General features: G+C 42.7%; 1 protein-coding gene across 1 annotated transcript in view; it reads left to right on the top strand.

Annotated features, from left to right (window-relative positions):
* The window catches only part of Col6a5 (collagen type VI alpha 5 chain), a 109,974-nt gene extending 86,766 nt beyond the window's left edge, over window positions 1–23,208 (top strand). The window contains exons 36-41 of the mRNA XM_048417478.3: window positions 334–424; window positions 2,757–2,965; window positions 14,401–15,087; window positions 16,457–16,553; window positions 17,713–17,945; window positions 22,021–23,208. Of these exons, the coding sequence (XP_048273435.3) occupies window positions 334–424; window positions 2,757–2,965; window positions 14,401–15,087; window positions 16,457–16,553; window positions 17,713–17,945; window positions 22,021–22,040 (1,337 nt within the window). The 3' untranslated portion in view covers window positions 22,041–23,208. The remainder of the gene's footprint in view (window positions 1–333; window positions 425–2,756; window positions 2,966–14,400; window positions 15,088–16,456; window positions 16,554–17,712; window positions 17,946–22,020) is intronic.
* Window positions 23,209–23,547: the final 339 nt, after the last annotated feature.

Here is a 23,547-nt window from a genome sequence, read left to right as displayed (position 1 = left end):
TTTAAGTCTGGGAGAAAAGACCTCAGAGAATCGAGACGGATTGCCTCTCAGATTGTGTTAGCACAGGCATGCAGCAGTCACGAGTCCCCGTGTCACAATTAACCCTTCCCTGAATACCTTGAGCGCCTTCCCATGATCCTAGTAATTCTCTGGCCGCTGAAGCTCACGTTGTGAATGCCATTGTCAGTGTTTTCCATCTTCACTGCAGCCAAATTCTCTTGGAATGTGTCACTAACATTTATTGCTTTGAGAGGATTCCTGTTGGGGTTCTCATTGCCCAGAAAACCCAATTTCTAGTTTTGAAATCAAACTCTAACTTTGTTCTCTCCCTAGGTCGTTTCAATCAGTACCCACCGCCGTTGCTGGAGGGCGATTGCAGGCGCCTCAATATAGAGACGGGAGATGCCCTGCTCGGCAGCCTCCGGTGGGTAGCAGAGTGCCTACATTCAAGCACTTGTTAATTGACTGGTGTTGGAACTGGCCAGGGCAGGTTGTTAGACAAAGATGCTATCAAGGTCTCTGAGGTAAAGGCTCTTCATGAATTCCACTTTCCCCAGCACCAAGCACCAAGCGCGCTTTCCAGTCTGACATTTTTAAATACCATCGTAAATTTCATTAAATCGTGCCTTTAAAGCGATGACTTTATTTGACTCCTGAAACAATAACACCTCACAGATTCTCCTTGACCTCACTGCCCAGAGCCTCCCTCCTGCTCTCTGAGTTCTAGTTGCACTGGGCTGGCATGTGCCTCGTGTGAACTATGCTTTCACCTTCCTGGTTTCTGGTCAGGCCTGGGATCCCACTCCTCCTCCGAAGGTCCCATTCACACTCTGTGGTCCTGAGTAAAGTGGTCCTTTCTTTGGAACTGGTATTTACCCCACACCTGTTCAACATCCACAACCTTATCTGGGTATGGTGTTACACTCCTATAACCCCAGTTCTTTGGAAGCAGAGGCAGGAGAATTGTGAGTTCATGGTCAACGGGGCTACATAGGAAGAAAGACTGTGTCATTTAAAGAACATCAACAGACAGTGCTCTCTTTGCATGGACCTTTATACCTCTGCGAGGGCACAGAGTGACGGCCAGCCCCGGGGCCTTTTATACCTCTGTGAGGGCATTGTGATGGCCAGCCCCAGAGCCTAGTCTCACTATGTCTAGATCTGCGTCAGAGTCATGGTCAACCTCAAAGCATTCCACAGAAGAACCTCAATATACTTGCACCCGCCAACAATTTTCCTTAATATTGTATCTTAAGGCAGCTTCCTAGAGAAGATATGGCTTCTAGGTATCCAGAAACAACCAGAACTGATGCACGTGCATGCTCTTTTAAAGTCAGATTCCATTTATTTGGTAGTTTAGCAAGGCTGTGCCCAACAGCCAACCGCTAGGAAAGACAACATGAATGTCAAGTAGGGTGGTTCTCCTTGAATAAGCTGCAGACTTTTAAATAGGCTGCAGACAAGTTACATTGCTACTTGAGCATGTACAAATACAAGCCTCGCTGTAAATACCGTGACACGTGTGCTTCTTACCCAATCGTTAAGCCTAAACAACTTTACATTTCAAGTCAAAAATCAGACACAAACAGTCCCATGCTAACTTCATGTGGCAAGTGATTTTGTTTTTCTAAAGCTAAATGATTGAAGACCAAGGGTGTGTCATTTGGCACATGCTGCAGATGCACCTGGGCCCAGCTGGCCTCTGTTGTTGCATGACAGCCTGCTTTCACACACACACACATACACACACACACACACACACACACACACACACACCAGACCATCTTCTGATCTTCTGTGCAGTGTGTCATGATTTCATTTGGCCTTCATGGGCTGTGACAGTATTATTTCATATGTTACATCTATTTATTCTGCCCCACAGCTAAATAATGCTTCTGGATACCAAACACAAGTATTAAACACAATACAAATGCTGAATTAAAATGACATTATCAAAAATATGCTTATATATGTTTTCTGTTATCATCTGAATAAAAATATAATTCTAAAATATCACAAAGAACTCCAACTGTCAATATAAGTGCTGGCCCCATTTCAAGATTCTCCATGTAACCTTATTCATCTCGGAAAAGGGCTTTGTCCATTAATGTCCATTTTCTGTGGTAATTGGTATCTGTCTGAGGGGTAATGAGGTTGTTCCGGTGGCCGATTGATGAATGACTTCCTCGTCATTTATTGACAGCTCTGTGCAAATCCTTATTCCAAAGGAATACTTCATAGGTTGTTGGTGAACATGAAGAAAGGAAGGCTAAATGGAGATGAATTATTTGATTAAAATTATAGTAGAATTTTTCAGAACTCAATTTTTTCTTTTCTGTGTATGTATGTGTGTGCATATGTGTGTTTACTTGTGGATGCACGTGTGTGTGTGAAGGGCCAGAAGACAACCTTACTTGTTCCTCAGGTATCATCTGCCTTGGTTTTTGGTTTTGGTTTTGAGCCAGGGTCTCTCACTGGCCTAGGACTCACTGTGCTGGCTGAGAGCCCCCAGGATCCTCTCGTCTTTTCCTCCTAGTGCTTGGATTCCAAGCAAACACCACTATGGTCAGCTTTATTGTGTGTATTCTTGGGGCTCAAACTCAGGTCTTAATGCTTGCAAATCAAGCACTTTCCCAACTGAGATATCATCCCCCCATTTCTTTAATAAGTAATTCAAGAAAGTATGTTTGGATATTTTATTTGCATCTTTCCAAATTATCAGGACTCAACCTAAAACTTTCTTTTTCTTCATCCAGATTGACTGCTAATCTGCATGAGGTTTCCGCAAGCAAGAGCAGCCTTCTTCGTCAAGAGCTGAGCGCTGGGAAAGACTCATCTTTTATGTTGGAGGATCATGGAGGTGACCATTTGGTTTACATGGCAAACCAAATGCTAAAGCCAGAAACGCTAGTGAGTCACTATGAAAATGATCAGAGATCGGCAGCAATGGCAAGTCTCACATCCGGTAAGAACATGGACAGGTAATGGAACATTTTAAGTCGTCTGGAGGCTGGCCTAGTAGAGAACTAAACACATAAAGGCTGGTATCTGAAGCAATTCTGGGCCCCAGTTCAGGCTGGTGCATCCAGTGTGACAGGCACTGCTAAGGGAATAGTGGGCATAAACTCTCAGAAGTGTCCATGATACACTGAAGGAATTTAAAAAGTCTTTAGCGTATACAGTTTAGAAGGTTTGTCTGATGCAGAACAAGAAAGTATAGAGACTATCAGAGCAACGAATAGGTGAAAATGCCTGTAAGCACAGGCTGACTATTGCTCCAGAATTTGTGCTTCTGAGAGGGGGTTTAAGTTTGATTTTTGAGACACCCAGAAATGGCAAGCGTGTACAACTGCGCCATAGCTTGCTTTCAATATTTTAGTGTCAAGATTTAATAGTTTAAAACAAACTGATATGTAAGATAATAACCACATGAAATACAGATATCTGCAGTTTCATTTGAAAATGTGAGGGGCTGGAGAGGTGACTCAGTGGCAGGGGGCACGTGTTGCTCTTGCAGAGGACCTGAGCTTGGTTCCCGGTACCCGCATGGCAGCTCACAAACTCCTGCAATTCCAGTTTCAAAGGACTGGATGCCCTCTCCAGCATCTGCATGCACCATACACACGTGATGCACAGGCATATGCAAGCAAAGTTCCCATACATATAAAAGTAAATACATATTTAAAAATCAAAATAAGTGAAATTTCAAACAGACTATTCAGCCATTTAGACTATGCATCTAGAATCTTCCAAAATCATCTTTTGGCCAGAGTGTTGGCATTGAAGTATTTTATACAGTGTATCATATGTGTGGCTAGAATATACAAATACAAAAGAAAAAAGGATGAATTTCACACTATAATGTGGATTCTAAGTGACTTCTTTGATAGCACTTCCCTTCCTTGGATTTAACACTCGTGCCCTTGTAAGCATTTCTTAATATAAGCATTTGAACTTTTTTTAAAAAAAATAACCAAACTAGTTTTTTGAAAAAAAAATTACAGTGAAGAATTTAAAAGTCAATCAGTTGTTAGTTGAAACATAAGATGTGTTAGCTTTAAAGAGACAGAGTAAACATGGGGGTGTGTCATCCTGTGTTTCCTATGCATTAAGCCTGCTTGTGATTTCATTAAAGCAGTTTTAAAGCCTTATGTAGGCGTAGCCTGATCAAGAGAATTAGATTCCTGCTCTTTTTAATGGATATTGTTGATTTTGTTTGTTTATTTAATGGTGAGGGGATTACAATCATCCTTGAGGCTAGGAATCCATTCTCATCTGGCTTATAAACAAGAAAAAATGCATTTTGGCTGAGTGTTAGAGTGGGAAATTGTCGTTCGTGATAGCTTCGTTAGAGGTGAACACTTCCAAGTGTTGGAAATGTATCAGGGAACGCAGATGAGAGAGGGAGAGGGAGGCTCCATTGCCGCCATCATTACTGACATAATGACGGCGATTCAAGAAGGAAGCAAAGGCTTTTCCTTTGCCTTCCCAGATGTCTGAAAAGTCCAGATGCTTGCAGCCATTATGGGGTTCAGTTTGGTTGAAGAAACACCTGTTCACATCTCTACCAGGAGGATAGAAAGGAAATAGTACCCCACCAAAGTTCTGAAGCATGTGGGGGATGTGGGGAATTCCCGTGAAGGACTGTGAAGGTTGTAGTAGCCTGGGGATAGTGTCTCAGACCTGGGAATGATATGCTTTCATCTTTATCCCATAAATAAGTGTGAGTCTCAAATCATATTCTTTCTCTATGTCTCTCTGTCTCTGTGTCCTCATCTCTTCTTTTCTCCCCTCTCCTCCCCTCCTCTTCTCTCTTCTCCTCTTCTTGCATTCTCTCTCTCTCTCTCTCTCTCTCTCTCTCTCTCTCTCTCTGTCTCTCTCTCTGTCTCTCTCAAATCTTGTGTAGTTGCAAAAAAAAAATCTAAGAACTTTCTGTATGATGCGCCGTCCTTCTGGAGTCAGTTGTGATTCCAAACCTTTAGTCATTGAGAGATGAGTCTTGATAAGTTCCAGATGCATGGCACAAATTCGTTAATAACTTTGATGAGTATCTCCATATGCCATGTTTATTACTCAATTATAATTAAATTCCTGCAGCTGATGGCTGACCTTTCTGTCCTTGAATGGAGAGGCTTGAGGGAGAGTCAGTGATCTTAACCATTTAAAAATTGTAGAGTTCCCTGTGGACTGGTTGCATGTTGTATAGCACCCAGCACCCTCTTCCACAAGACACCCAACCGCCACTGCCTGGCCGCCACCTAACCCCTCCCTCTGCAGCTTTTACCTACCCAGGCTTGCCCCAGATTCATCCCTAGTCCCACTCTATGGAGCCTGATGGATTTCCACACGACTTCTAGTTTGAGATCACCTGCCCAAGGGACTCTCACAGTGAGGTTTCTTGCCCGTGGCAGCAGCACCTGGGAACTCACTAGAAATGCATCCTGCAAATGCTCCACCTAGACCTAGTTGATCATTAGTTTGAGGAGTGGAGCTCCCAAAACAATGGATTTAAAATTTTTGTACATTCTTTGTTTATTTAGTTAGTTTGCATGGTGCGTGCGTGCGTGTGTGCGTGTGTGTGTGCGTGTGTGCGTGCTGCAATAACCATCGTGCAAGTGGAAGTCAGAGGACAACTTGCAGGATTTGGTTTTCTTACACTATGTGGGTTCTAAGGATTTAACTGCAATGCCTGGAGCCCTTCTTTATTGTCGCAACTGAAGGGTGATTCTGGCATCTGGTATGAATAGAGGTCTACAGCATCTACAGCTGTCCGTTGCTGTCCCCATCATTACTCCAGGATATTAGTTTTTAAAAGTCCTTAAAGGCACCATAGAGTGATAATAAAATTTGAACATAAAACTTCAAACAATTTATCAAACTGAGCACTTTCCAGTGTTGAATGCATTCTTTGCCTTTCCCATAGGCATATTTGTCTTCATAGCTTTATTCAATCGCGGATCCTATTTTTTCAAGTAATATTATGACTAATATTGTCCATATTGCTATAAACTATATACTGATTTTTTTCTAAACACTCTCAAAATGTCCTCTTCAATGAATTAATATATTTAGCTATTGACCTCTTCTTGAACATGTAGTTTGATTTTAATTTTTTGCTGTCTCATTTTCAGCTTGAATATACATGAGCTTATACTTAAATCTGTATTTGATTGCAGGGTTGGCTTCAGAGCCATTTCTTGAATGTTAATTAGTTGGCGTCCTGTTGTCATAGCACCCTCTCATCATCTGCACCAAAGAACTGATTTTTTACCAGTGTGTACATTGTGGGTGGTGATGGCATCTCTTCATTTACAAATGACGAGCTATAATAATTCACCAAACTTGAAAATAAGTTAAACCTCATCATTATTTTGGAGAGTCATTTTCAAATAATTTTGGTGGTATGATTCTAGTATTTAAATTTTTAAATTTAATTTAAAAACTGGTTTATAATAAACCTACTTAAGAACACAAGGCACAGAAAAACATCATTAAAACCAAAGGGCAAGATGGTAGGTGGTTTGGGTAGCGATTTCCAGAGTTTGCAGTGTTTTTCCTCAGTGTTCCGGTCCTTTCTGCTGACTCCTGCTTCAGAGCACAAAACGGCTCATAAGCAATGAGACGTTTTGTGTTCATCCATCTAAGAGCTACCTAGAAAATTTGAGTCCAAAAGAAACATTTGTCCTGTCTTCGGGGAAAAGGATGAACTCTGTTTAAAACAATTATTTCTACTTAGGCAAAAAAAGGCCAAGAAGTTCTCACAGGGAAAACAAGGGGAACTGTGCTGCCCCCTCTGCCTTTCCAGCCCAGGAACCCTAACCGGTGACCTCACCAGACAGAAGGGAGGACAGGCCTGGGCTGGTGCTGTGAAGAGAGGCTCAGGAAGTGCTGCCAATCCCTCTGCAGATCAGCACACACAAGCACAGCCGAGCTGTTATTTCTGGGGGCCCCTGGGAGTGCATCTGTGTGGAAGTCGTTCCACCAGGCTGCATTTTTTTTCTTATCGAAATTCTGCAGAATTTTCTGTTACAAGAAGGATTTTTTGTAGCCTAGGATTCTTCTTGTTGTTTGCCTATAAAGATTAAATTTGTTTAGTGCCGTGGGTGTATTGTGAACTGTGGGAAGGATTCCATCCCCTCCATCTGAAACCTTGTGAGACTGTAGGGTCTTAGCGTGGTGTTTTATAGAGAGAAACTGAGGCCTGGAGAACTGGGATCACCGAATTAACAACAGGCAGAAATAAGACTCAGACTCTTTTTTTGAAACAAGGTTTTTCTGTGTAGCCGTGGCTGTCCTGGAACTTGCTCTGTAGACCAAGCTGGCCTTGAACTCACAGAGATCTGCTTACCTCTGCCTCCCAAGTGCTGAGATTAAAGGCGTGCGTCACCACCATCAGGCTAAGACTCAAATTCTCAGGAGTTCTCCATACCCACTCTTTTACAATGTCCCCTTTGAGGGGGGAGAAAGGGGAATTTCATTTAATTTATATCATGACTTTTAGAAGAAAACAGTCTCTCTACAAGAAGGAATACTGATGAACGGGAGACACCGTTCCTCACATCCGACCCCTGGGCCTTTCCTGACCTGGCTAGTGTATGCCCTTATTCTTTCTGCCTATCCTGCTGTTGGATGATTTGTTCCTCTGAGGGAGTCAGACATGGAGACAGATCTGGGATTAGATCCTGCCCTACTTCTTACAGGCTTTCATTTCTTGACCAAATCATTGGCCATGTCCAAGCTTCAGTCTGCTCAGATGTGAAGTGGGAGTTATGGAAATTCCATCCTTGTGTCAGAAGGGAGATTTGACGAGAGAAGGTGCGTGTAGAACTGAACACCAGGTCTGAAGGGGCTAGAACACTCGCTTTAGCATCAGAAAGTTGAAACAGAAAAGAAAGCATTGTTAATCTTATGGGTTGAATGTTGAGAAAATGTTGAACTTGAAAAATACCAGCTATTCAGGGCTCTAGAGCAGGCGAGGAGGTTAAAGGGACTTGCTGTCCTTTCAGAGGACCTGGGTTTGCGAACCAACACTCACATGGCAGTTCACAATCATCCAGTTCCAGGTGATCTACCCTCTTCTGACCTTTGTGAGCATCAGGTATGCACATGGTACACGGACACACACACACACACACACACACACACACACACACACACACAGAGAGAGAATTTTTTAAAAAGAGAAATATCAGATATTGTTCACATGAATAGAACTCCATATAACTTAGCCTCAGCTGTATACATAGCCTATGAAATACCCATGATTAAACTGGGGGGGTCTGTGGTATACACCTTTAATCCCAGCACTCAGGAAGCAGGGGCAGGTGGATCTCTGTGAGTGTGAGGCCAGCTTTGTCTACAGAGTGGGTTCCAGAACAGCCAGGGCTACAAAGAGGAACCATGTCCAAGCAAACAAACAGACAAACATTTTGTATATATATATATATAAACATTTCATACACACACACACACACACACACACACACACACACACACACACACATACACACCCATAGCTAATTTTGGCACTGGTTAAATTCCAAGACAGCCCACTAGGTAACTCACAAATGTCTTGCGATTCCCCACAAGTATCGTGACAGACAGCGGTGCTGACTCACAGTGCACTCAATTTAGTCCAAAGGACTCATGCACCCAAGATTCTCCCTAAATTTCCCTTCCACACCCACTCCCCCTGACACTTGGCTCTATGGTGCACATCTTTGGGTAAAGTTAGGCTAATTTCCCCAGGGTGTTCTTCCTTGGAAATCTGACTGTGTCATCCATTTCATCCAAGTCTTGTACATGATGGTGAGCCAGCTCTCCCCAACTCTGCCCTTTCGACTAACTGAATCACAGAACTAACTAAGCACAAAACCGAAGGCGAGAGTTAGTTCTGTTGACATTTTGCAAGAATATAGAGCATTGCTGAGAGCTGTGTTATACTTAAGTTTCTGCCAGATTTTCTTAAAGGAGAAATATTTTTGAAGCCCAAGTCTCCCCAAATAATATGAATTTAGACTAAAAATAGAATAATCATATTTTGTATTGGACTAAATTTTAGAGTTTTCAAGGCGCAGCCATCTATATTTAGTTTCTTTGGTTTTTCATGAAAATCTTCTAAGTACAGAGAAAACCTGTTTTTATAGTTTTTTTGGTAGGTGGTTTGTGCCTTTTGAGAAATGGATTTTTTGGTAAGTATTTGAGAGAAAATGAGATTTTAGTTCATTTATATATAAAAAAACCTCTAAAACCAAAATAGTGATATTTCTAGGCATGCATGAAAAGCATTTTATTACCCTATCCAGTCAATCCTTCCCCTTCTACCACAGCATCTATGAAATCATGTCCTCTGTTTAGAAGAACAGGCTGGTTGGCCCTTTTACAAAACTGAAAAACTGTGGTTGGAAAACAGAGCCTCTGCTGATAACCCAAGTCCAGTACTGTAAACGCCCAAAGGCAGAAACACCCGTGCCCGCATCTGTACAGTCTGTCACATGCTGTGGCTAACAACTTCTGAGGTGACCTGTCAGTGATGTGCACTGTGGCGCGCTGATGGCGAAGGGTATTACGAGACACACGCCGTTATCTTTACTTCTTTCCTGATTAGCAGGAACTTCACTGGACTAGAAGTTCAGTGAGAACTTCAAACTGAGTTCTTGGTGGGGAATGGGAAGCCGGTATATTTTCAACAAGCTTATAAAGTACAAAATCCTGCTGGTTAGTATTAATGTTCAAAGAACTTGGTACATGTGCACCCAGCTCTTCATGCACTGGGGGAAGGAAGCAACCCCCATCCCACCCAAGATGACCAGTTTTTCATATCAGAACCTCCTCTGGGACAAAATCCAGAAAAACCATATGGGAGCATAAAACACCCACACAGATGAAGCGATAGTTAAACCATGGACTTTAGGAAGTGAACATCGTTGATACTGGGAGATTAAAAACACATGAGTGAACAGCCCAGTTTCTCCATCCTCCTGGCTTGGGAGCTTCTAGGTCAGGGTGAAGCAGAAGGAATGTCAGGTGAGTCTAGTGAGCTCTCAGCGATGAGGAGACAGATCTGAGAGTCTTGGGAAACCAAGATTCAAGGTTCACAGGCCGGAGGAGAGAGCTGTACAGAGAGAACTCCAGAGATCTCTAAATACTCTCTTGTGCTACTCACCAGAGTATGGGATGGTGTGTGTGTGTGTGTGTGTGTGTGTGTGTGTTGTGCAGTGTGTGTATATGTGGTACATGTGTGTGTGTGGTATGCATGTATGTGTGATATGCATGTATGTGTGGTATGTGTGTGTGTTGACAGAGCACCATTCTGTTGACAGAGGTTTCTGTCCCACCTGGTCCTGCAGTCATTCAGTCCCAAAGAAACACACAGAGGTCTACACTATTTATAAACTGGTTGGCCTAGTAGCTCAGGCTTCTTATTAACTCTTATAACTTATATTAGCCCATAATTCTTGTCTATGTTAGCCATATGGCTTGGTACCTTTTTTGGTGAGACAGTGACATCTTGCTTCCTCTGTAGCTGGGCCATGACTGCAGACTGAGCTTTCCTCTCCCAGAATTCTCCTGTTCTCATTGCCCCGCCTCTATTCTGCCTGGCTACTGTCCAATCAGCATTTTATTAAACAAGTACAAGAAACGAATCTTTACAGGGTAAAACCATTGTCCCACAGTATGTGTGGTTACATCCACGCTCACAGAGGAGGACATTTGGTGTCCTGCACAACCACTCTTTGCCTTACTCCTTTCAGGGTCTCTCACTGATGGAGCCAGGGCTAGCATCCAGTGAGCCCCAGAGATCTTTCTGTCTCTGCACCCCACAGTGCCTGCATTACAGCTGCAGCCACTCCCAACTTTTTACCTGGGTGCTGGGGTCCAAACTCAGATCCCCCACACCAGGAGCTCTCACCCACGAAGCCATTTCTCCAGCGCTCAACAGGATCCATGGAGACGGAAACCATGGTGTTAGGAGAACAGGGTACCAGATAGGAGATTAAGGGCAGGCAGCTTGGTGTTAGGAAGAACGGTGCACCAGATAGGAGATTAAGGGAGGCAGCTTGAATTTGACAGAAGAAAGAAAAATTGCAGTTCACTTGAAATATAGTAATAGAAATTATTCAAAATGAAAAATAGCTCAGATAATTATAATGAAAAAATCAGTGAGTTTCTATATTCTCTCCCAATATCTGGTGGGGAAAAAAAACAGAAAACAGGCACACTTTTAGCAACATTCTCAGCTAATGTAACCTACTTGGCACCTCCACCCAAGAGTGGAATGCACATTATTTTTAAGTGCCATGAAATACTCTCCAAAATAGACCATATTGTGGGCTATAAAACAATGCTCAAAAATTTGAAAGGATTAAAGTCCTCACAAGTATATTTTCTGACCCAAATAGAACTAAAGTAAAAAATAATTCGCTGAAAGATCTCCAAAAAAATCTCTGAACTTTTTGTAAAATAAATAAAACACTTGAAAATAATCCATAGCCAAAGAGGAAATCAATAAAGAAATTAGAAAGCACTTTTGGAATGAATGAAAATGAAATCAACATCCCAGAGTCTCCTAGAGCATGATTATGAGAGAATTCTAACGTTAAATGTTTATGCTGGAAAAAAGAAAGAAAGAAAGAAAGAAAGAAAGAAAGAAAGAAAGAAAATAGCTTCAAATCAGTGACCTCAATTTCCATCTTCAGAAGCCAGAAACAGAGAGACAAGCAGTCCAAGAATGGGCAGAAGAAAGTGATAACATTTAAGAACTCAATGAACAAGAAATGAAAAAAAATCAATAAAGCCAAGAGTCAGCTCTCCAAAATCAATAAAAATGATAAAGTTATAATCAGATTCCCCAGGAAAAGTGGACACAAATAGCCAGTGTTAGCAAAGAGAGAAAGGACATTTTCCAAGTTCTCCAGCCATCAAAACTGTAACAAGGGAATGTAATCAGGCATTTTTGCATATAAAGTAGATGCAAATTTGTTACAATACAAAAATCACTACAGTTTATTCAAAAAGAAATAACCTAACTAGCTTGTCAAAATGACTGAATTTGTACTTGAAACCTTCCCATGATTTCACCATACATTCAACAAAACTGGAGGAATGATGAATACCAATTCTTTGTTTTTATTTTGTTTTTTGAGACAAGGTTTCTCTGTAGCTCTGGCTGTCCTGCAACTCCCTCTGTAGGTCCGGCTGGCCTTTAACTCAGAGATCTGCCTGCCTCTGCCTCGCCAGTGCTGGAATTAAAGGCGCGGGACCGTCATCCAGTCATGAATTGACTAATTCTTTACAAACTTTTCTAAGGAATTAAAGAGGAAATACTATTTACCAACTCATTCTTTGAAATCAAATCACTTTGATACTAAAGCCCAGGCAAAGAAATTAAATGAAAGCAAAACTATATAAAACCATGTAAAAAATATTGGACTCACTTATTTGTGTGTATGGGTCTTTTGTCTGCATGTATGTGTGTGCACAATGTGTGTGCCTGATACCTGTGGAGGTCAGAAGAGGATGTCAGATTCCCTGAAACGGGAGTTCCAGAGATGGCTGTGGGTCATCATGTGGATGTTTGGAACTAAACCTGGGTCCTCCGTAAGAACAAGTGCTCTTAACTAGTGAGCCATTTCTCCGGCCACCAGACCTCTATTCTTTATTTATTTTGAGACAAGGTCTCATTAAGTAGCTTGGTCTGGGACTCACTGTGTAGACCAGGCTGCCTTTGAACTCACAGAGATCTGGTTGCCTCCTGAGTGCTGGGATTAAAGGGGTGCACCACCACACCCAGTCTAGACCACCATTTTTAATAATATAGATTACAAAAATACTCTAAAAAGTGATTTATCAAGTCAAACCCAGGAATAGACAAAAAGGTAGTAGATTTTCTCCAGGAATGCAGGGTTCATTGAATATTTAAAAACTGTTTAATAAAGCACTTTTGATATAAATAAACACATGGTGAACATGTGTTTGTTCTCATTCTGTTTTGATATTGAATTTTATAGCATTTATCTAATTTTATTGCATTGAGGATTAAATAAAGCAATAAATGTACAAGCATCTAGTGAAAAATTGAGCAGAAATAGTGATCAACACATCTTTTGTCAGTTAGAAAGCTACTTATTGGTTGGGTATGATTACAAACACACTTCTCCCAGAGAGGGAAAGGACTTTGCCATCTACTTCCCATCTTTTGAGCTGATGGTTCTCATCATCTCCCCAGCCAGCCTTCCTTTCCAGGAGTGCAGAAAGCTTTCAGGATCCCATAAATTTAAAGCAGCATCATTGGAAGGACAATCTGCAGTGAAACAGCTTGCCTCAGAATGCAAGCTGCACGGGATGGGGAGATGGAGCGGTGGACAATGCCCGCCTTGCAAGCACTGGGACCCGAGTCTGGTTCCAGCACTCACATAAAAGTAGCCCATGAAAGGACACAGATGTAACACAAGGGCTGGTGTAGGGGTCGGGGGGAGCAGCGGGTGGAGACAGGTAGATCCTAGAGCTCTTGAGCCAGTCACTCAGTCAGGTTCAATGAGAATCTCTGTCTCCAAAAGGCAATGAAGGAAGGAAGATGCCCGATTCTGTTCTCTGTCCTCAGCACATGCATGTACATAGTAAGTACACTTGCACACACACACACACACACGTGCGCACAGAGGGAGAGAGAGAGAGAGAGAGAGAGAGAGAGAGAGAGAGAGAGAGAGAGCATAAATTGGGATATTACTTTCTTCATTGAGAAAGTTTAGCTAGAAAGAAATTAACGTTAACTGAACTAGTCAGCGTTCCCTGATGCCGTTTGCCCTCCATCATGGTATGAACTCCTTATCCTGTCATGGGCTGATAACTGCAGACAGCCCCTCAGAGAATCCAAGCCTCAGAGTATGTCATACTTACACAGCAGCGAGTTTCTAATGTCAGTACTGACTTATACCTGTCATTATGATGTTGCTTTATGAAATCTTTTATCTACACATTTATGCAAGTACACAAGTTTTAACTCTGACATCTGTACTTTCTCTTGTGTTTGCTCCTTGTAATTAAATATTCAATAGATGTGAATGTGTGCTGTAGGCTCAGTAACCATGTGAAAGTGCTAAAATAGACATGCATTGCTCTAATGAAGATATTTGGGGTCAAATCAGCCATTTTACAAAAACCTCAGATAATATGTTTCAAATGGAAATAACTCTCCATGCTGAATAAAGACAGATTTGAAGAAGACTGGGAACAAGGGCTGAGATTGGTTAGTGGTATCTACTAAGGCATTGATTAATGATGTCTGCCAGGTAATGGGAATGAAGAACAGTGACACTCCATACCATGTTTTTATATTCATGTCCTAAGAGTTTCAAGTTAACCCTTTCACTAGGAGTGACTCAGGCTATTCTGTTGCAGAACATGAAAATCGTGGCCGAGAAGAACTGGGTCTTGCTGATGAGCCTGGGGAAGCTTCTCTTCAAGATTATTATATGGATGTGGCCTTCCTCATAGATGCTTCTCAAAGAGTAGGCGATGATGTGTTTCAGGAAGTGAAAGCTCTTACAACTTCAGTACTGGATTACTTTCACATCGCCCCGGATCCACTGACCTCTGTCTTAGGAGACAGAGTGGCTGTTCTGACCTACTCTCCTCCAGGCTATCTGCCGGACACTGAAGAGTGCCCAGTCTACCTGGAGTTTGATTTGGTCACTTACAACAGGGTCCACCAAATGAAACATCATCTCCAAGAGTCTCTTAAGCAGCTCAATGGAGATGTTTTCATTGGTCACGCTCTTCAGTGGACAATTGACAATGTCTTTGTAGGAACCCCCAATCTGAGGAAAAACAAAGTTATCTTTATAATATCTGCTGGTGAAACCAGCCCTCTAGACAAAGAAGTCTTACAGAAGGCATCTCTGAGAGCCAAGTGCCAAGGCTACTCCATATTTGTATTTTCCTTTGGTCCTCTACACAATGACATGGAGTTAGAAGGATTAGCGAGCCACCCCCTGGATCATCACTTAGTCCAGCTTGGCCGGATACACAAGCCAGATATGGACTATATCATAAAGTTCGTCAAGCCATTTGTTCATTCAATCAGACGTAAGTCTCTCAAGCTTTTCTCCCGTATTGCCTCATTGATGTTTCTGCATGCAGTTCATCAGTAGTCAAATGCATCTCATTGTAGTAGAGAGTGCTGGGGGTATGAGCAGGAGTCTGTGGAAGAATCTCAGAGAAAACTCTTGTTGATTTTGGGCATCGCTGCTGTCAAAGTTCCAGACAGGAGATCCTCAAATAGGTGAAAGGTTTCCTCTAAGCCTGTCTTCTGAACATTTACTAAGTGTTCGGTTCTCTGAATGGCTACATCAGTTAATCTTCAACATAGCCTTCAAAGGGAAGAACTTAGACTCCTTTTCTATAAAGGAAAACCTAAGGTTCAAATACATTAAATAAAGTGCTCAAAAGTTCTTCATTAATGCCTGATAGATTCTAGACTCAACTACACACATTCTGGCCCCAGGATTATGTTCTTTCCTATTAAACTACACTAAACCCTTAACTAAGCATGCCACTGCAATAAACAAAACCCCACTGCCCTCACCCTGCCACCTGTTCCAAGGACATTTGGTCTACCTTGTCATTATTAACTATCCTTGGTTCTGACTTGAATTTTTATGATTCATAAGTACAGGTATTTTCTAGAACCTCTGTTCAAGACATTTAGCTTAAGTGCAACTCCTCAGAGATTTGAAAGGTGTTTTCCACTGTGGCACTCTGAGAGTAGCTGCTTCAGCTTCTACCCTCAGCACTGTAATTTTAGGCACAGGTATGAAATAGCCCAAATTCTTAGAGCATTGAATATGTCCTGGACTGTGTTGGGAACCGGGGAGAGAGCAAAAACCATTCTGTGTGGTTGTCTGCAGTGGTTGGGAGCTTGTTATTGTTTACCAGAATTTTAGGGGTTCTCGGACACACACAATCCCAGGACTCACCTTAGAGTCAAAAATCCTGGAAATTAGGCGATATATACTAGTGAGTCAAAAGCAATGTCTTCTCTCAATCCCAGGATAGAAATATGGAAAACAAGTTCAATAGCCTACAGAGCCTGCTTGGAAGAGTCTCCATTTCTGGGTGCGGGGGCGAGGGAGAAATAGCCAACACAGCCTGCTAGGAAGAGCCTCCATTTCTGGGGTGCGGGGGCGAGGGAGAAATAGATAGCAGGAGGGATTCAGAGACGTCCTTGAATTGTATCACAGAGCGTGAGAACTTTTAATTCAATTACTGCTGTATCTCATTGACTTGGCAAGAAGAAGGTCTTTTAATGCCAGCATTCAGACTTTGCTAAGTCCTTGAGAAGATGAATTTGTTTTTTGAAAAGACTCCCATCTCCAGGAAAAGATGACCTGGCGTTGGGTAGTAGTCATTATGTGGGAAGGTAAAGACTGCGCTAAGAATTCCACTCTGTCTCCAGGTGCCATCAACAAATACCCAACCAGAGAGCTGCAAGCCAAGTGTGCGAACATCACCTTCCCCAGTCCAGAGAATGTTGGCGCAGAAGACAGTTTCTTGTGAGTTAAGAAACCTCAGGTGTGGGGAGGAGAGCCCAACAAACAGCCCTCAAGAATGTGAAGTGAATGACATCTTCATTTTCAGGATGCAAAATTTGGGCTGTGCAAGGGGAGGGGGATTTGAATGTTGTGTTGCTGATAAAACCACATCTTATATTATAAGCCCAAAACTATCTGATATTAAGAATTAAACAATGCACCGGGCGGTGGTGGTACACACCTTTAATCCCAACACTCGGGAGGCAGAGACAAACGAATCTTTGTGAGTTCAAGGCCAGTCTGGTCTACAAGAGCTAGTTCCAGGACAGGCTCCAAAGCTACAGAGAAACCCTATCTTGAAAAAACAAAACAAAACAAAAAAATAAGAATTAAACAGTGCAACTCACATTGGCTAGTGCTGAAGTAAAGCTTATGATATCAAAAGTTGGAAGAAAAACATGACAAAGAAAGCATCAGCCTTCAGACAGCACATGTCAGAATTGCAGGGAGAGTTCTGACTTTGCAAAACAAAACCATGAATCACTAATAAAATTTTAGTACTGAAAGCAGCATTAGTTTGGAATTCTAAATCTCTGAGACAAATATGTGTTTAATTTTCCTTCAGAATATTGGAAAATTGTCCTGTATCAAATTCCACACACAATGATGTGGGATGTTCTTCTGTATATGTGTTGCTTTTATTGGCTAATGAATAAGGCTTTTTTGGCCAATGGCTTAGCAGAGTAAAGCCAGGCAGGAAATCTGAACAAAGATAGAGAGAATAAGTGGAGTCAAAGGAGATGTCATGTAGCCACCGAAGGAGTAATATTTCACACGGGTAACCCACAGCCTTGTGGCTCTACACAGATTAATAGAAATAGGTTAATTTAATAGCAAGAGTTAGCCAATAAGAAACCTAAGATATTGGCCAGACAATTGTAACTGATAATAAGCCTCACAATGATTATTTCAATAAGCAGCTTCGAAAACAGAAAGGCAGAGAAAAACCAGTCCAGGGAGACCAGCGGGATAGAAAATATTCTAGCTCCACACAATCCACATTAGAAATATTCTTATCACACGCATAAGGTGGATTTCAGTCCCTTATATGACTGTATGTGCACTCGGTCTGACAAGGGGCTTGTCTAACCACCTTAATCCTTCTTGCCCTTCACTCTAGTCTCTTCCCAGAGGTGTACAAAATTGAAACAAGAGACAGTGAGCAGTTTGGAGACTCCAGTTCCCAGGAGCAACATTTCTTTGTACTAGGGGACAATCATGGTAACCATTCGGGGACCACTGCTGATCTGATCCACAAGTTGTACATGCTCTTCTCCTCTGAAGAAGTGATGGTGAATGACAAGGAGGAACCACACTGGGGAGAAACTGCTGCTCCCATGAACGACAAGCAAGGTAGCCTACATGTGTCGTTGTTGAAGACCTTGAAGTACTTTTGTCTGGCTGGTCCTTTCCACTGGGGATTAAAAAGCATGGGCACAAGGAGAAATGATCATAGAGAGATTTTAAAAAGTGCTATGTATCCAGAAATACAGGGAACCCCTGAGAAAAGAGGGCAAGGGAGAGAAAATCTCAGTAAAGTAGGAAGGGAGTTGATTGTGTTTAGAACAACCAGAGAAGAAAGTAGTCCTGAGGGCTTGGTGTGGAGACAGGGAGCTAAGGATAGGGGGTGGGGGACAAGCAAGAACCACAACCTTCCAAGAAGGTAGGAGCTGTACCCCGGGTAGGTGAGGAGCCTCCTGAGTCTGAACACTCCAGGTCTGCCTTTGTAGCCCAGGCTCCCCTGCTTTCAGACATTGCCTCCTTGCTGAGCCATGATTTCAGTGGTGTCTGGAGAGGACAGGCAGTTATGGTTCTGAGATCTATGTGAAGGCCAAGGGCAGCTTCTTTACAGGATAGGGGTGGGAACAGTTATGGATCTGTGGCTAAAGAGGAAATGAGGAATGGAGAACAGGGATCTGTAGAGGACTCCAGGGCAGCAGCCCAGAGTCCTGCTCTGCTCCAGCGCCTCGTGAGAAATTACCTTATACTAAATATTAATAACTCACACTGAAGCTGGAAATATGACTCTATAATTTTCTACATTGTTTTACTGGATAGTTTTTGATTTCAACTTGATATAGGCTAGATTCATTTGGAAAGAGAGAACTTCAATTAAGAAAATGCCCCCACCAGATTGGGATGTAGGTAAGTCTATGTGGGCATTTTCTTAATTAGTGATTGGTATGGAGGAGCCCAGCCCGTTGCAGGCCGTGTCAGTCCTGGGCAGGTGGACCTGGTGCTATGAGAAAAACAGGCTGAAAGAAGCTTTGAGGGACGAGTAAGCAGTACTTCCCTATGGCCTCTGATTTAGTTGCTGCTCCCAGGTTCCTGCTCTGTTTTCCCTTAGTCATGGTCTATTATCTGGAAGTGTAAGGTAAAAAATCCTTTTCTCTCCAAGTTGTTTTTACTAATGGTGTGTTATAGAATTATATAAACCCAACAGAGCTTATATGCATATATGTATGTGTGTATGTACAAACATACAGAACAGGATATTAGCACATATATAGCATATGTGACATATATAATATATATATATATAACAACACATACACACACACACATAGAGTGTGTATCTCAAAAGTCACATACTAAGGTTTATATAACAGCACTATCTGTAGTAGCCTCTAATTGAGAACAAAAGCACACCCACACCAGTGACATCATTATCTAAGGGTGAGACACAGAGTTGGTGTTATTTACGAAGCTCCCCAGGTGATTCAGGTCAAGTTTGCCAAACACTGCCATGATTGCTGTCGTGCGGTCCATGTTTGCAGGAGATTTCATTGTCTTTGCTGGGCTGATAGGCACTGAGTCTGAGAGCAGCTCCGGTCAAAGCGGTGCCCCCATGGGACACTGTATGAGGAGCCACCGTGCACAGCTAGGGTTTTGTGCCCAGAGTTCTGCAGTCACTGAACATCTGATGCTGGATGTTGTCTCTTTGTCTCTCTGAGCCGCCATTTCCTCAGCTGCAAAATGAAGACTTAACGGAGCTTGTGTCACAGGCTAATGTGATGGGCTTCCAGCAGCACGTGACCTGGGGTGAATAGCCAATGAGCGCCAGCTCTTTGCAGTCCTGCTGAGTGTCTCAGACGGCTGTGGTGGGCAGCACACCAGTCTGGGAACGAGGGGCCCCAGGTGCCGGCATAGATTCGGCTGCGAACCTAACTTCTGATCTCTAAAATTCACGTGACTTCTGTGGCTCTCCACCACTGCTAATAAGGAGCTTGGGCAAGGTCAGCATTCCCTTCTGGGATACAGACGCCAGCTTCTCTGCTGGGCACACGCAGGGACTTGCCATACTGTGGCTCTCTAAAAAGCTGGTCTTAAAGAGCATTTATGTGTGTGAGAGATATTAGAGGCCTTCTCTCTTTCACGTCTTATAAATTCTCTGACCCCCACTTCCCCACACATGCGTGTGTACACACACACACACACACACACACACACACACATGAGAGCATGCACATGTGTGCGCTGTGTGTCTCTCAGCCATCCTGCACCTGATTATGGTGCTTTGGTCCAGATATAAAATCTTCCTAGGAAGCTTTAGAGATTGGGTGGAAATGGTCAAGACAGAAGTAAAAATAATATAAAATTACCCATATAATTAATAAATACACTTCCAATAAAATTTTTATTTTTCCCCATTAAAATGATCAAAGTTTACATATATGAGATTTTGTAACAAATTTTAATATTATCCCATCTGGACAAAAAATTAATACCTAGAAGCATAGACATATTGTATAGGAAATACACACACACACACACACACGCACATGCACACGCACACTTTTCCCAACAGGAAAGTATAATCAGGCGAGTAGTTAGAGTTGAAAGCTTGTAAATCTTTTACAGTTGGCGTGAGATTCTGGGCTGGAACTGGAATAGAAGTTCCTCTCCCCCAAATCCCTGACCTTTAAGGAGAAAAATGAACACTATAAATTATCTGACTTGAACATATTTTATATAATGGATAGCTGGTATCAAACTACTATGATATTTAGGTTTTGTTGGAAAAGCTAGAAGAAAAACATGGCCGGGAGTGGTGGCATATGTTTGTGATCCAAGCACTCACGAGGCCTAGGCAGGAGGAGGAGGTGCTCGCGGGCAGCCTAGGGTACACGCAACCCTGGCTGAAAAAGAAGCACAGAAGTGCCACTTTAAAGCTTTTTAAACTGTGTTACTGTTGTATGTCTGCCTCTGTATGATGTGTGTTTATGAGTGTGCAGCGGTCAGAGAACCCAGCCTCTTCTCTCTTTTCGCCCTGTGTTGAGGAGGAGTACATATTCCAGACTGGCTTTGCCTTCAAGCATCTGGGCCATTCTCCTGTCTCTGCCTCCCACTTCACCTTCGGAGTGCTAGGATTCCAAATGCGCACCACCACATCAGGCTTTTGAAGGTGGATTCCAGGGACTGCCCTCAAGTCAGGAGACTTGACTTTTCTCTTCTGAGTCATCTCTCCAGCCCCCATGGAAGCTTTATTTTTTAAATGTCAGCTTTTACAGCATGTTGCAATTACATACTTTCAAATTTTTAAGAAAAAAAAGTAGATATTAATTTTCCAAGGAGCAAGCTGAAAAGGGCATGATTTCTCCCTGGAAATAGGTGCTTAGCGAAAATCCTCAACCATCTCCAGCTGAAGCTCTCCCTGAGTTGACAACATGTGTTCATGGGATCTGTTCACGAAAGTGGGAAAATCCATCAAGCAATGGAGGAAGTATTTATTACCTAGGGAAGGAGGCGCTGTGTCAGCACAGTCCCATAGAGGGCAGCCAAAGCCTGCACCTGCCTGGGAATTGGGCTTCTGAGTTAGGGGCAGAGCTGTCCTGATCCAAGGCTAGAAATTGGGTCTTCCTCCCTCCCAAATCCCTGATGGATGGACCAAGAGCTGCTATAGGAGAAGGCTATATTCCCCAGATCCTCACAAAGTGTGTGGTTAAAGCAGCCCCATTGCTCAACAGCAGCCCCTGAAGAGTAGCAAGTGCTGGTGTTAGCCATCAGAAACTCACTTTGGGGAAGTCAGGAGCCGGGTGGGCAGGGTGGGAGGAAAAATATTGTCCTGGAAATGAACGTAGTGGAAAGGCCACAGGAATTCTGAGCTGAGCTTGATATCCTAGACAATCATCGCCCCCTTCATATGCGTAGGTAATAATCCCAGCTACTAAAGCCACTACGCAAGGAATTTCAAACCATGGGTAGAGCAGAGAGAACTGTGTCCACAGTCCTTATGCATTACTCAGCAATGGTCACCTCATTCTGCATGGACACGTCACTCTAGGTTGGACTTTCGGTTTGACGGTTGAAACTAGCAAAGACTCATTGCATTTGTTTTATGCGTGGCACCTGTGGGAACAGGCTCAGGAGGGAACGCCGCTGGCCAATGTCGTGACTCTAAGAACGGTGCATGTTGAATGCTTTGCAGATGGCGAGGATGCAAGATAAGCACATGGGAGAGAAGAGTGCCCCCCGGCATACGGGATTCCCTGTGGCGGCTCCAGCTGGAAGTGGCAATCATTTATTAGAAGGGTAGGGGGCAGGAACTAGAGCTAAACTTAGTTCCCAGTCCCAGACCTGAGAGAGAGGCTCTTCAGAATGAAGACATCAAGAAGCAGACGTGCGGAAGCAGGAATGGGGCTTCATCTCTCAGGGGGCCTGGGGACATGGAGCAAGAAGTAGCAGTCTTTGCTGTGACTGCTCTGGTCATTTTGATCAGCTTGGAAGATGATCCGTCAAAAGACGATTTTTTTCATAGTTGTCATTACATCTACACCTTAAATTAGACCCTTGAGTAAGAGCAATTTGTAATTGGAGTGCCCTAGGGTTGTCTTTTACCCATTTGTACAACTGTAAACTCAGTGGCTTTGGTTCTAGTAGGACCCTGAGAGTACACCCAGCCTTGATTACCTGTCCTCTGTGGGTTTTCTTTACCTGGATGTTTACAAAGTAACAAATTCATAGGAAGAAAAGGGGAGGGAAGGGCTGCTTGCTCACATCGGGATCACTTGTTTCCGATTTTAGTGTGCTTTGCTTTGTGTGCTATGAAAGAAAACCTGTCAACATGCAAACATGGTAACAGATTTGTTCTTAAGAATTACAATGCAGCAAAAACAGTTTCTAAAAGAGAAACCAGGTCTGACCCAGAAACTTGTTCTGTGCATTCTTGTTAGCTGTCGTCTAACTCAAACCCCTTAGATCACACATCCAGGAAAAGCATGCAGAAATCTCCTTGAGAAGAACACATACAGGCTAAGATAAAGTGGTAGTTATGAGGTCATTCAGTTTAACACGGCATGCACAGGCAGTGCGGTGCTGCTTAGATGAAAGCAAGAGAAAAGCCATGTGATTTGCTGATGGAACTGGAGGCCCCTGTGCTAGGTGGACACAAAGACAAGGATCGTATGCTTTCTCTCACGTGTGGAATTTGGGGGCTGGGAGGTTGGAAAGGAGACAAAAGTCAAGGGGGTTTAAGGGAAAAGAGGAAAAAAATGAGTAACAGAAGAGGCGAATTTTATCTCAATGTTTTGAACGTCTGTGTGGAAATGTCATAATGAAACCCATTATTTTGTACAATTAATATATACTAATAAAATTACTCAATTTGGTTAAGGCATCAAGTAATTACCAAATTAATGAGCGTGCACCGCATGAAAAATGAGACGAGTGTGCTGATCGGATAACACCGTGGACAATTTTGTGTTTGTTCCACATAATTTTCCTTACTATGCCTGTTGTTGTTTACATAATTTAAAAATAATACAGTCAATTAATTTTAAGTGGGCATTTGTTGCTCTGGAAAGTTCTAAAACTATTTATTGAATTGTTTTGTTTTTCTCTAAGAACTTTGTAAGTGTGTCTCAATATGAAATATGCATCAGATCCCAAAACTGAAAGGGACGATGGCATCCAGGGTGTGAGCCCACAGACACTCACACTGTTGGTGGAAGCATCG

This window comes from Myodes glareolus, chromosome 4 (genome assembly GCF_982192425.1).
Source record: "Myodes glareolus chromosome 4, mMyoGla1.1, whole genome shotgun sequence".
Lineage (NCBI taxonomy): Eukaryota > Metazoa > Chordata > Mammalia > Rodentia > Cricetidae > Myodes > Myodes glareolus.
This window is presented reverse-complemented; position numbering and strand designations above follow the sequence as displayed.